General features: G+C 36.3%; 1 protein-coding gene across 9 annotated transcripts in view; it reads left to right on the top strand.

Moving 5' to 3' along the window:
- Chd9 (chromodomain helicase DNA binding protein 9) overlaps window positions 1-14,946 on the top strand; it is a 234,087-nt gene that overhangs the window by 125,981 nt on the left and 93,160 nt on the right. For 6 of the 9 annotated variants that reach the window (XM_026777294.1, XM_013354623.2, XM_026777292.1 and 3 more), the window contains one exon: window positions 3,643-3,974. In XM_026777294.1, the coding sequence (XP_026633095.1) occupies window positions 3,643-3,974 (332 nt within the window). Of the gene's footprint in view, window positions 1-2,136; window positions 2,542-2,629; window positions 2,898-3,642; window positions 3,975-14,946 lie in introns of those variants that run through there. The other 3 variants (XM_013354625.2, XM_026777295.1, XM_013354626.2) reach the window with 3 other exon arrangements.

Below are 14,946 nucleotides of genomic sequence, written 5' to 3'. Positions count from 1 at the left end.
ATATATATATATATATATGAAAAGCCGAGAAAGAGATGGCAAAATTTCTTCAGGGGTTGCTGTCCTGGAACTCACTTGTAGACCAAGCTGGCCTTCAACTCACAGAAATCTACCTGCCTCTCTTGTGCTGGGATTAAAGGCATGCACCAACATTGCCTGGCTCTGTTAGTTTTTTAAAACACAACTTTTAAGAGCATCTATTTTCTTGAGCTGCCAATTGATGATTAAAATACAGACACTACTTAAAAAGCATTATCCTATCATTGTAAACTGAAAGTTCTAACCCTAACAAGAAAAACAGCAATGTTATTGTTAACTACTGAGGAAACCTGGATACTACAATCACAAGATGAAATTTAGGATTTTAATTTATAAATATTCACATATAGGAAAAGAATGAAGGAAATGATGTTTCCATTTTAGGTTAAAAAAACTCTGAAAGTAAATCAAGACAAAACTCAGGAAAAGATTTGACTTAAGTGTAGTTTTTTTCCTTCTCTAAAAGCAAGTCTTAGCTGGGTGTTGTGGTGTGGCACACACATGTTATTCCAGCCGTGAAGATGTCTAGGGCCCCCTAGTTAAGACCAGCATTGACTAAAAATAACAACTGGGACATCAGTTTACTATTGACAACTAAGACACCTTATGAATATTGCTGTCAAGTTATTACTTGATATTTGCTTCATATATTATCTTTTGTGACCGGAGAAATTCATTCATTGATGTTTTGGCACTGGGATTGAACCTAGTGCATCAAGCATGCTAAGTAACTACTGTAGCACAAACCTACAGAAAAGTTGCAATGGATTAAAAGTTCTTTGGCCTTACCTCATTTGAACTAAGGTAGCAAATCTGATATTCCGTATTCCCAAATACTTTAATAAATATTTCCTACAAATAAGAACATTTTCTTACATAACCCCAGTGTAGTAAATGAGAAATTAGTACTACAGCCACAAGTACTTCTGTTTGCTATTCTCGTCTCTTTGTTAATGTTATTACATGTTTCTCATTCAGGGTTAGTTAATATCTGTTAATACTTAAGACAGTGCCGGACACTAATTACTAAGTACATGTTAGCTCTTAATAATTATAAATTTTTGCATCAGTAATCACTCTGGTCCCTGTGATCCTTTCCTTGAGACCAGGGGTGCTCTGCCTTGACACTCCTTTCACACACAGCCCAGCTTGATCAGTCCTTTTAGGACTGTCCAGAGAGTGTTGAATTTTTCCTGTAACCTTTGAATTTCTCAAAAGGAACAATGATAAAACACTGTTTTCATACCGGGATTAGCTGACTTGCAAGGAGCAGCTGGAATGGGGGCATTAATAAAGAGATTAGTTTGAATTTTGAAGCAGTGAAGTTTTAACTATTTAAAGATACTGCCTGCTAAAATAGTCTCCTATTTTATAGAAAGGAAAATTTTATCATTGATCAAATTCAAGAGTCAGGTGTATTGGCATATACCTTTAATCTTAGCACTCCAATTCAGAGGCAGTTGGATCCATCTCTCTGAGTTCCAGGAAGCAGAAGCTGACCCTGTCTCAAACAAGCAAACAAACAAAAATAAAGCAAATTCAAATCAACTTATTTATTTTTAACAAGATATTATATTTAAATTTCATAGGTTCAGTTAAAAAAATATGAAGAGTAAAGGCCAAAAAGATTGGGATTTTTCTTGGGAAATCAGTGTGTTCATGGAGATAATGAAAATTGTTTCATTTCTTAACTTAAAATCTGTTGTTTTGTTATTGCTGCCTTTAGATGACACGTAAAGAGACAGTTTCTGAACAAGTCACTTGTTAAGTGTTCATTTGCATGACCTGCTCTTTAACCTGTTGTTCAGCAGCAGCTACTTTTTAGTAGTTTAAATATTTTGTTAGAATTGTTTGAAGTAATTTTCTCCAGTAAAAACTGTATTGGATTAAAAAAAAATACTGAGCCACATGAAGGCAATCTCTACTGCTTTAGTTCCCAGATGGTTTAAAAAAAAAAAAAAACAACTGTACTTTCATGTGTATTTTTAAAAACCTGACTGTAGAAAGTGGCAGATTGAGAGTTAATGTGTTAGAGAGCGAAGAACAGTCCACTGGGGGTTAAACTGCAGAGTCTAATGGAATAATAACTGGTAGCACCATCTGCTGGCCTACTTCCGCAGAAGGAGTCAGTATTTTTAACGACATCTCTAATATTCATGCTGATGCATTTTGATGCTTTGTGCATTCATTTCTTTCTGTGCTTTGTTGGAATCTGGCTATCTGCTTACAGCTACTGAGCTCTTAGGAGGGCTTGCAACCTTTATCAGAGCTAAAGAGGATGAGCAGTGGATATAAACTTGCCAAGGCAGGAATGTGTTGATAAATCAAAATGTGTATTTGTGGACGGTTGTGCATCTCTTGGTTGCAGCTTGCTAAATAGGCCATTAGGAATCTTCTTTCAATGCTTTTTTTCTTGAGCACTGCCTGGGGTGGTGAAAAAAGCAGAGGGCAAGCCTTTGTCTGAAGCCAAAAATGTCTTCAGTGAAGAGGCCAAGAGGACGGGTAAGTGAAAGCCTGAATGAGTGGGAGGAGGAGGGGTTCTTTGGGCTAAAAGGCTAATGGGATTGAATAACCCTCCTCGTTACTGGCTGCTGCTGCGGGAGTCGCACTGCATCGCCATCTTGAGCTTGGTGCTGTTTTCTCAGTCTTGGTTATTTGTTGTAGCCTGTAGGCCTTAAGGTGGCATTTTAGTGATCGTGTTTAAGCCTTCCTGCCTTTCCTGGTGCTGTAGCACTGCTCTGAACCTTGATGAGACAGGTTTAGAAAAGACACCCGGTAGAACAGACTGGAATCGGCCTGAAAATGTGTTTGGAAATTCCTGGTTTTTTTCTCTGCTGTAGTCAGAGGCATGTTTACGGGTAAGAACATAACAAAACTGTGATCCAAGCCTATATGGATGAATGCATGTTTAGAGAGGAAATTCTTTGAAAATACTATTTGCCTGCTTCCTGTGAGACTGCTAAAATATTAATAATTGTAATATAAAACTGTAAAACTTGTTTCTTTCCCACATTGCCTGAGCAAAATTATGATAAAAGACAAAAATCTGTATTTAACTCTTTCATGCGAAAATGAAAACTTTCTTGATTTTAGAGATGAGAATGTCTGTTTACTAACTAGCTACATTCCTGCATTAAAATAATTTTGTGTTCTCTTCCTAGTCTTAAAACAGTGTCTTTATTTTTCTAAAACTCATTGTAAGGAGGAGTGACTCTAAGTTACGATAGCTATTTCTGAATTGACTTAGTTCTGGAGGAAAGAAGAAAGAAAGACTTTGATCCTAAATGCAGATAATAATTACGAGACAGAGTTAGATATAACTGTATTATAGGATAGGGTCCTAATCACCTCACGGTGCTGTAGAAACACCAGCAAATCTATGTCTTTCCTTTCCTTTTATTTACAAGTCAACCGCGGAGCTGTTTATTGTACTGGTTTCCAGGTAAACAGAACGTCTGACCTGTGCATTTGTTTGCTGGACTCCTGTCTTTGCTTATGTAATTTTAATGCTCTGTTTAGTTTTAAAGTTTCAGATATTTATGTCAGTTTTTAATATACTTTGGTGTATTCTATTTTTAGTTGTTTGTTTGTTTGTTTCTCTAGCCTCCATCTTCCAAGAAGAGTGATGGTTCTGGGACATATACCAAGTTACAAAATACCCAGGTGAGGGTCATGTCTGAGAAAAAGCCAAGAAAAAAGGTGGAATCGGAAAGCAAACAAGAAAAGGCTAATCGTATAATATCAGAGGCCATAGCAAGAGCAAAGGAACGCGGGGAACGTAATATTCCACGAGTAATGAGCCCCGAGAACTTTCCTAGTGCTTCAGTTGAAGGGAAAGAAGAAAAGAGAGGTCGACGGATGAAATCTAAGCCAAAAGACAGAGACAACAAAAAAGCAAAAACTTGTTCTAAGTTGAAAGAAAAGACAAAAATTGGGTAAGTTGATTATTAGTTAAGTATAATACTTTAGAGTTTTTGTTGAAGTCTAAGCTGTGTAATCTTTTTTCTGCTCTTGATTTGAGTGTGATATATGTACTCCATTAGGAGAGTTTTACATTGCTGGATACCAGGTACACTTTATTTCCATTTTTAATGAATTTTGTAATACTAGTATCAAACAAATATTACTTTTCTGTTGATGTAGTGTTTTGTGTATTTGTACTAATAAAAGAAATCTTGTAAGAGAGGGGAATAAAAATCTATAGTTTTGTGACAGTTTCAAAGTAATTTTCTTTAAAAACATATCTGAAATTCTTTCAAGGTTGCTTTTCCCCTTAGTGGCATTGTACCTCACAGGGTACCTAAAAAATTAAAAGTACGATATTGAGTATTTTCACAGAAGCCCTAACTACACAAGAACTCTGGACTGTCAGTCAGAAATTATAAAAGACATTTACTGATTTATTTTATGTAATAAAGAGGCTAGGTATTAATGCTACAAGAGAATCCTAAGAGCAAAGAAATATTCACCATTTCTATTTATCTATTAAATTTTATTATAATATTTTTTTTCTAGTGCTAGGGGTCAAAACCTGTCCCCCCCCCTTTTTTTTGTTTTAAAATTTCAAACCATGGTCTTAAATTATGCTAGACAAAATATATGCTAGAGAAGCATCCTGTAGCTCACCTTCATTCCCAGAGCCAATTCTATGGATTTAAATCTGATTGTTTATACATCTTCAAAAAGTAAAGATCTGTATTCTTTGTTTGTGTAAGACCATCATAGCTTGCAGTTGTTCTCAAAGGACCTAGTTAGTTCTTTTTTGAAAAGCTTTCCGTAGAATTTTGCATACAGTACTTTAAGTTAATGTGACTTCTTTGTTAGTCACATACACACGTACACAGAGAACATAGTGAAGAGAGAATTCCTCTGTTATGAGACTTGTGTAATTTGCTACATTATAGGTATATAGGTTACCAACGAATTGAATTCCTTACTTTCATTCTGATGCCGTCAAATAAATGCACTCTGTTCTCAATATATTAGTAAAAATATTATTGATTGTATATTATTTGCTGACAACCAAAGTGAAATTCAAAGTTAAATTTTTTTCTTATTTTTTTTATATTGTCCCTATAGTAGCTAGCAGTCATCATTGCCAGCATAAATTGTGCTGAGCTTCTTCTTTTTTTAGGTTTATTTCTTTATGTTCTGTGTATGCATGAGTGTATTCATATATAGTAGGTTTTGGGCCTCCATGTAGATGCTGGAAACTGAACCTAGGTCCTCAATAAGAGAAGAGAAATAAGCACTCTTAACCGTTGAGCCATCTCTTCAGCCCTACTCATTCATTTTTTAAAAAGTTTTTGTTCATTTGTTTTTAATTAAAGTACCTGTTTTTCCAAAATTATACCTTAACTTAGGAAGCTTACATTTCACTTTTCACTATACTAATAGTTAATATTGTTACTCTTTAAAAATTTATTTATTTATTTATTTTTTTGAGGGGAAAGGGTGTTTCAAGACAGGGTTTTTCTGTGCAACATTCCTGTTTGTTGTGGTATTCGCTCTGTAGACCAGGCTGGCCTTGAACTCACAGAGATTCCCCTGCTTCCACCTTCCAAGTGCTGGGATTAAAGTCGTGAGCAACTACCCCCTGGCTGTTAAGATTTTTCTTATTTTAAACTGTTCAGAGATAAGGGTGGAGAAATGTAGTATTTAGGAGGCTAATACTTTGAAAAAAGTGATGTTGAAATTGGTAGATAAGCTCCAAAAGCTATAAAAACTCGTTATTTGCTTTAACTCTGAGGATGGAGACCCAAGCACCTAGAGACAAGTGATTCCAGACCTGAATCTGACTTAAAAGAAAAATTTTAGGGGGTTGGAGAGATGGCTCAGTGGTTAAGAGCATTGCCTGTTCTTCCAAAGGCCCTGAGTTCAATTCCCAGCAACCACATGGTGGCTCACAACCATCTGTAAAGAGGTCTGGTGCCCTCTTCTGGCCTGCAGACATGCACACAGACAGAATATTGTATGCATAATAAATAAATAAATATTAAAAAAAGAAAAATTTTAGGCACAGAAAGTAAAGATAGAAATAATTAAATCAAAGAGAAACATGGGTTTTTAAAAATATGATTTAATATTGTTGGAAATAGTTGCATTGCCATGGGCTGTTTGGAAGGAAAATGGGTTTGTTTTCCTTTTTCACTTTTATTTTTTGAGATTGGCCTGGAACCTATTATGTAGACCAGGCTGGTCTCAAACTTAGTGTAATCTTTTTCCCTCTGCCTCCTCAATTCTAGGACTACAGGCAAGTGCACTGTGCTTAGCTTCAGCTCATTTTTAAGAGTTGTAGTTTTGTTAAAAGGAAGTAGAATATTCAAAATACAATGTAATACTATTTCACTATTGCTTTATTGCTCCCCCCCCCCTTTCTCCCTCCTGCCCCTCAAGTATGCCAATCTCTAGTAAGCAGAAAAAAGTATTTGGAGAAAATTGTACTGAAAGCTTTTTTTTGTTTTGTTTTTGTTTTTTTGTTGTTTTTTGTTTTTTTTTTGTATTTTGCATTTTGCTTTTCTTTCTTAGTTAACTGCATGTCAATATACTAAGTAATCACTACAAAGAAAAATGTGAGAATGTATTTAGGCTTTGTGACAGTTTATTGTCTGGCTGGACATTAACCCAACATAGTTAGGTTAGCAAGTACTCTACCAGTAAACTATATCCTTATCCCTAACTCTTTTAATATATGAATTCTTGGTTAGTTACAGGCAAGTAAGTAAAATTGAATTTTACCTGCTTATTATGGAGTTATTGCAGTAAATAAAACTTGATTATCTTTACCATCAAGAGATTAAAAAATACTATTGTACATCAGAAAAAATAGAGTAAAACATTTTAAGTTACATTTGTATGTGTGGGGCATGGTTGTTTATGAGTGTTCATGTGTATGTGTATGTGCACATGTATGTGCATGTATGCATCTGTGTATACATGCCTGTGTGTATGTATGTGCACATGCATAAAAAATTAGAAGACAACTTGTAGTTATCTGTTCTCTCTTCTCACCCATGGGTCTTAGGGATCAAACTTAGGTCATTCATGCTTGGCAGCAAATTCTTTATCCACTGAATCATCTCATCAATGTGAAATAAAATATATTAATACTTCATTATTATGTATTCTAATAAGGCGATGTGCTTTATTGTTTTAGTTCCTGAGATGGCTACATAGAAATTCATAGAAATCAGCCAGCCTCTGCCTCTCAGGTGCTGGTATTAAAGGGCTGCAGTATCATGCCCAGCTCACAGCCCTTGTTTTTAATTATGTGAGGAGTTATCCAATTAAGATCAGTTTGTATTGTTTTATCTAGCATTTTATGGTACGTGAATATTTCCTTTTGAAGAAATCAATTTATTTGGAGACTGGAGAGATGTCTAAGTGGTTAGGAGAGGGTACTGCTCTTGCAGAAGATGCTAGTGCAGTTTTCAGCACTTGCATCAGGAGGCTCACAATTGCTTGTAACTCTAGCTCCAGGGGATCCATGCCCTCTTCTGGCCTCCTTGGGTACAGCACTCATAAGTACATAGCCGTGGTAACTTAAAAATAAAGGAAATCTTAAAAAATAAGAAGTACATTTGTAAGTCATAATTTATTGATGATGGCTAGTCAGAATTGATATTTATTTACCTCATAGATGTGATTTGCTATAAACCAGGAATATTACTCTGAAGAAAAGTCATTGCTTTAGTATATATAAAATTTTTGTTTTGTTTTGTTTTTTTGTTTGCTTGTTTTGTTTTTCAAGGCAGGGTTTTCTGTAGCTTTGGATCCTGTCTTGGAACTCACTCTGTAGACCAGGCTGGCCTCGATCTCACAGAGATGCGCCTCCCTTTGCCTCCCGAGTGCTGGGAATAAAGGCATGCACTACCACCACCTGGCAAATTTTTCTTATTTTTATAGCTTGATGTGCTTTTTGCTTTTTGGTGTGTGTATGTAGTGTAGTGAAGTATATGTATTTGTATGGGTGTGCGGAGGAGGTTTGTCTAGACTGGCTGCCAGAGAGTTTCAGGGACTTGCCTGTATCTGCAGGTGAGTGCCACTTGTACAGCAAGCACCTTAGCAATTGAGCCATCTCCCAAGTCTGAGTCCCTATATTGATTTTATTCATTTGTATGTGTGTTTGCATGTGGTGGGCACAAAAATGTACTCTATGTGGAGGCTACTGAATGTGGAGGTGAGGTTGACATCATGTTACTTTCCACATTATTTACTGAAGCAGTTTCTCACTTAGTTTCAAATTTGCCAGTTCTGTCAGCCTAGTTAGCCAGATTGCCCTGGAAATCCACTGTCTAGTGCCTGGGATTACAGGCAGACTACTGCTCTGCCTGGCTTTTGTATGTGTAGGGGATAGAAATGGGGAACTCTGGTCCTCATTGTTGTATGACAGGGATCCACTGAACAATCTCCCAAGACATTTTTCTTTCAAATTTATGTATATGTATGTATATGTGCCTCTGAAGGTTTATTTGCAGCACATGTGCCCAATGCCTTCAGAGATCAGAGCGCATCAGATCCTCTAGAACTAAAGTTACAGGCAGTTGGGGACCATCTGATGAGGGTACTAGGAATTAAATCCAGGTCTTCTGAATGAGTTGTATTCTTTCAACTTATGAGATATCTCTCTAACCCTTAGATTAACAAATTCAAAGTGTGAACATAAAACAAAGAATGCTTTTTAGAACTCTTCATATTGGGGCTGGAGAGATGGCTCAGTGGTTAAGAGCATTGCCTGCTCTTCCAAAGGTCCTGAGTTCAATTCCCAACAACCACATGGTGGCTCACAACCATCTGTAAAGAGGTCTGGCGCCCTCTTCTGGCCTTCAGGCATACAGACAGAATATTGTATACATAATACATAAATAAATAAATAGAACTCTTCATATTACCTCATTTAATCTTTACAGTAATTCTGCGACTTAGCTTGGGTGTACTACATGCAAATGTGATTAAATTCCTTGGTTTTGGAACCAATTGCATTTAGTTACAAGCAGTATAAGCCTGTACAGTTACTCTCTTGCTGTCTTTAGAAGAGTATCATACTATATGTCTCATAGTATCATTTTGAGGAGGAAATGGGTTAACATTTAAAACAAATAAAACAATATCTAGAATATATGTAGTGATGGTAGATGTAAGCTATTATTATTTTCTGGGTCCATAAACAGTATATAGCTATGTAAGGAAGAAGTCAAGGCCAGAAGCTAGCTACACATCCTAAATGTTATTCTTGTTCAACTACTTAGGCTGTCTTTCTTTCTTATGGTTTTGTTCCTAAGTAAGATCCTTCCAAAAACTGAACATAAAAAAATATGAAGAAGCAATAGCAATAAAACTCAGTCAATGCTTTATTTTGTTGTTTGTGCTTTTCTTTTGTGGTGCTGTGGTTTGCCCCAGGGTCTCACACGTGGATGTGTGGTAGGAGGCACTCTCACTGAGCTGCTCCTTTCTAAGGTCTTCCTTAGTCAGGACCTCCCTTCTGACCATGTATCTGACTGACATAAATAGAGATCTTGACTTTATCTCACAGCTCTGTGAGTTCATCAGTTATAGCCCTTGATGATTGACTCTTTGGTTTTGTATTATTTATAGTAAGTCTGTTGGCTATAGGAAAATGATTCATTAAGTATTTGAAGTAGTTTTCTGTTGAGTTATATCAGAAAATACTTAAATTTTGAGATATTTATCAAGCTCAAATAGAAATTAGTTTGAGACATGACAGAACACAATAAGACATTAAACCTCTATCCTTATGTGCAGTATTGTGGTGTGATTTGATGTGGCTTGGGTTGTTTTGGTTTTGGTTCTAGGGGCTCAAAAACCAGGGTCTTGTGCTAGACAAGGGCTCTACCACTAAGATGTATTTCCAGCCTCTTTTGGAACTTTAAGAGTTTGAGATCAGCCAGGTAGTAGTGGTGTACACCTTTAATCCTAACACGCAGGAGGCAGACACAGGTGGGTCTTTATGAGTTTGTGGCCAGCCTGGTCTACAGAGTGAGTTCCAGACTGCCAGAACTACACAGAGAAACTCTGACCCCCAAAATACTAAAAAAGAGAGAAAAAGAAAGACAGAGAGAAAGAGAGAGAACTTGGGATCATTTTGGGCTACATAGAGAAACCTGTCTCAAGACATGATAATAAAGTGATGTGAACTATAATTTCAGTGTTTTCAAAACAGTAGGAATTTTGAAATGATGTCAGCTTCAAATATATAAAGAACTAATTAATTGTTTGGCATATGCTAACTAAAATAGTTATAAAAGTATATGATATAAATTTATTGTATATTCCTATTATACCATTAATAGTCTGTAAAGCCAAGAAAAGAAAATGTTCTTCTAATTTTCCTGTTTAAATCCAAATTATAAAACTCAGATAATGTGGAACAGTAATCTGCAGGGTGAGTAGGTATACATGATACTATGGGATTTCAGTTACCATTTACTTCTCCATTGTTAAGACTTATGTCTTTACAAGACTAGTGAGGTTTGTCTTTTTGCATAAAGAGGTGTCCTACTTTGTTGAATATAAATGTTGCTGATCATGAGGCACCATCATTTGTGTGTCAGAAAGAAAAGTGTTTCCAGTTAAAGCTGTGACAGAGTGCTAAAAGAATCTTGGTTGTAGAGATGTTGCATGAGGTTTTTTTATTTGTTTCTTTATTTTATATGTACATTTTTTAAGAATTAAAATTTGCTGGATGTGGTGGTGTATGCCCTTAACCCTAGCACTCCTGAAGTAGAGGCAGGTGGATCTCTGTGAGTTCAAAGACAGCCTGGTCTACATTGCAAGTTCTGGGACTCTAGAGCTGTTACACAGAGAAACCTTGTCTCAGAAAACCAACAAAACAAACAAACAAAATAAATTAAACTTCAACTGTGCTGTCAGTCATGATGGTGCATGCTTTAATCCCAGCACTTAGGAGAAAGAAGTAGGCCAGATCTTTGAATTTGAAACCAGCCTCTTCTATATAGTGAGTTTCAGGATGGCCAGTGCTGTATAGAGAGACCCTGTCTCAAAAAATAAAAACGAGCTGTACATAAACATGTTGAATGATTGTATAGATTCTTGGTTTTTTTTTAAATATTTATTTATTTATTATGTATACAATACTCTGTGTGTATGCCTGCAGGCTAGAAGAGGGCACCAGACCCCATACAGATGGTTGTGAGCCACCATGTGGTTGCTGGGAATTGAACTCAGGACCTTTGGAAGAGCAGGCAGTGCTCTTAACCTCTGAGCTATCTCTCTAGTCCCTTTTTTAAAAAATATTTATTTATTTATTTATTTATTTATTTATTTATTTATTTATTTATTTATTTATTTTGTATACAATATTCTGTCTGTATGTCTGCAAGCCAGAAGAGGGCACCAGACCCCATTACAGATGGTTGTGAGCCACCTTGGCAGCTAGGAATTGAACTCAGAACCTTTGGAAGAGCAGGCAATGCTCTTAACCACTGAGCCATCTCTCCAGCCCTTTGTATAGATTCTTAATAGTTATTTATATGATCCGCTCTGGGAAAAAAAGCAATATTCAACTCTGGCCAGGAAATAATGAAAAATTAAAGTGACCAAAACTTACCATACAATATCCTTTCACATATTTAAGGATTACTGTTTTTTGTTTGTTTGTGTTTGTTTTTTTCTAGACAGGGTTTCCCTGTGTAGCCCTGGCCGTCCTGGAACTTGCCCTGTAGATCAGGCTGGTCTCAAACTCATAGAGATCCACCTGTCTCTGCCTCTAGTGATAGGATTAAAGACATGTGTCACCATTTTCTAGGATTGCTTGCTTTTTCTTAATGATATCTTGAACGGACTTTTTAGACATATGCATTGCGATCCAAGCTCACTTCTTTATACTTGTGCAGCAAGCATTTACTCACTGAGCCTTTTCCTAGCCCCCAAATGTATGTATGTATGTGTGTGTGGATGTGTGGATATAGCCCCAAAATGTATGTATGTATGTGTGTGTGGATGTGTGGATATATGTGTTGGTTTATTGATTTATTGAGAGAGAGAGAGAGAGAGAGAGAGAGAGAGAGAGAGAGAGAGAGAGAAAGAGAGAGAGAGAGTTGTTTTTGTTTATGAAGACAGGGTTGGTTTCTCTGTGTAGCTCTTGTTTTCATGGAACTTGCTTCATTAACCAGGCTGGCCTTGAATTTAGAGATCTGCATGTTTCTTCCTGTAGTGCTAGGCTTAAAGGTATGTCCACCATTCCTGCTAGAAAAATAAATATTTTTGATGCCTTTTTAAAATGACTTCATTTCTTTTTACTTGCCTGACAAAACCAAAATAATGTAAAATATTATTTTTGCCTGTTTTCTATGCTTACGGTTATGTGGGTAGTTCTTGTTTTGGGTTAATTGAGACAGCTTTATAATTCAAGCTGGCTTTGAACTCATAGTCTTGCTGCCTCATCCTCCTACATGCGAGGATCACAAGTGTGAATAATTCATACCAAGTGTGATAGGCTTATTAATCACAGCATATGGACTAATTGAGTAAGATTCATTGTCCAATTATTGCAATGAGAGAATCAACAGGGGGCAATTACAGCTTGACACAGCGTCAAGCTTAGTCTGTTAACAGACTCTACTAATAATGAACAGGCTGGATGTAGATGAGTGCATAAATTACACTCAAATCAAATGCAGACACATCAGGTATAGATACTATACTTAACAAACAAAATAAGAGCTCAATCTTATACTATAGTTTCAAATTTCTTTTTTCTGTCTGAAACTGTTTAGATATTTAGGGGTGTTTGGCTGGTTTTGCCTGAATATCTGTTGCTAGTTTGCTAACATTAATAACAGATCCTTTTAATATTGTTGTTGAGACAGTGTCTCACCATGTGACTGGTTGGCCTGGAACTCACTTTACGGACCAGGTTGGCCTCACACTCACACAAATCTACCTGCTTCTGTCTCCTGAGTGCTGGTATTAAGGGCACTGGGCTCCTTTAACGTTTTTTAAAACCAAAAGTTGCATAAATAATGTATTGTTTAGTTGTTTCATACTATGTTGCTTTATTTTGTGAATATTTCTCCTTGAATTATAAGATTATTGCATTTGATGAATGCATTTACAATGAAAATATATTGTTATTTATAATTAATTTTAAATGTAGAATTAATTCAGAACGTTCTACAACATTTGGCTATTTGCTTATTTGATTTTCTCTTGTTTGTATATTTAATCATCTGAGTTCCTTTAGATACCATTTATAGCTATCTGTTGTCATTGTACAGCCAATAAAGATAGACCTCTGATTGCTTAAAAGTCATGTAGACTTTATGGATAAAAATTCACAATAATGTCATTTCAGATTTCTCTGTTCATCAAACTTTATTAATGTTAAATATTTATTGACTGTCTGAATAAGAGGTCTCATAACAATTTAGTAACAACTTTTGTTGTTGTGTTTGTTTTGTTTTGCTTTTTAATAGATTTGTGATCTTGACAGTTTTGTTTTATATTAGGTGGGTGTACTCTCCCTGTCTCCTGAAACAGATTCCTGCTCTGACAGTTTTAGAGTTTTTCTCAGAATTAACAACTAGTATAGGCAAATGAACTTTAAAAATTTTAATGTCGTATAAAGAAAAAGTCTTGAGCCTGGGCATGGTGCTGCACACCTTTAATTCCAGCACTCTGGAGAGAAACCCTGTCTCAAAAACAAATGAAAAAAAAAAAACAACCAAACAAGCAAAAAACCCCAAACAGTTCTCTTGAATACTTATTCCTAATTTTCTTTGATTATTGACTACTTAGGGGGAATTATTTAAAACTAGAGCCCACTGTGCTCATACACTTTTAGTCCCCCCACTCCTAGACCTGAAATGAGAAGATTATAAATTGGAGGCCAGCTCAGGCAATTTAAAGAAATTCTGTTTCAAAATAACAAATTTGAATGGACTTTGGTTGTAATTTAGTGGAAGTGCTTGGTTACCTGTGTGGAGCCTGGGGGTCTTTTAATTCCTAGATTTGAATCCTTAGGGTTGGAATCCACAAATCTCAGGTTTCTTTTCCTTGCTTGTTTTTATACATTGGTTGTGGTTTAGATTTTTACTTTTTAATTTGAAATAATCTCAGGCTTGCAAAACATGTTTAGAGTTCTTTTAGACTTTTCTCTCAATTTCCTCAAATATTGACATTTTATGTAACCATAGCACAAGGATCAAAACTAGGAAATAAGCATTTGTACTGTTCTTTTTTTAAAAATATTTATTTATTTATTTATTTATTATGCATAAAATATTCTTTCTGTGTGTATGCCTGAAGGCCAGAAGAGGGCACCAGACCTCATTATAGATGGTTGTGAGCCACCATGTGGTTGCTGGGAGTCAAACTCAGGACCTTTGGAAGAGCAGGCAGTGCTCTTAACCACTGAGCCATCTCTCCAGCCCTGTACTGTTCTGTTAACTGTAGGCAGAGTTCCTCTTTGTCTCTGCACCTGCTTCCAAATAACCACAAAGAGGCTTAATATTAGCTGGAGAGATGGCTCAGAGGTTAAGAGCACTGACTGCTCTTCTAGAGGTCCTGAGCTCAATTCTCAACAACCATATGGTGGCTCACAACCTTCTGTAATGAGATCTGGTGCCCTCTTTTGGCTCTGCAGGCATACATACAGGCAGAATACTGTATATATAATAAATAAACCTAAAAAAACAGAGAGAGAGAATTGCCAGGTGGTGGTGGCTTATGCCTTTAATTCCAGTACTTGGGAGGCAGAAGCAGTTGGATCTCTGTGGTTTGAGGCCAGCCTGGTCTACAAGAGCTAGTTCCAGGACATGCTCCAAAGCTACAGAGAAACTCTGCCTCAGAAAAAGTGAGTGAGAGAGAGAGAGACACACACACACACACAGAGAGAGAGAGAGAGAGAGAGAGAGAGAGAGAGAGAGA

The sequence above is a fragment of the Microtus ochrogaster genome, unplaced genomic scaffold, assembly GCF_000317375.1.
Source record: "Microtus ochrogaster isolate Prairie Vole_2 unplaced genomic scaffold, MicOch1.0 UNK54, whole genome shotgun sequence".
Lineage (NCBI taxonomy): Eukaryota > Metazoa > Chordata > Mammalia > Rodentia > Cricetidae > Microtus > Microtus ochrogaster.
Note: the sequence above shows the minus strand (reverse complement) of the source record. Positions and strands in the feature narration are given on the sequence as shown.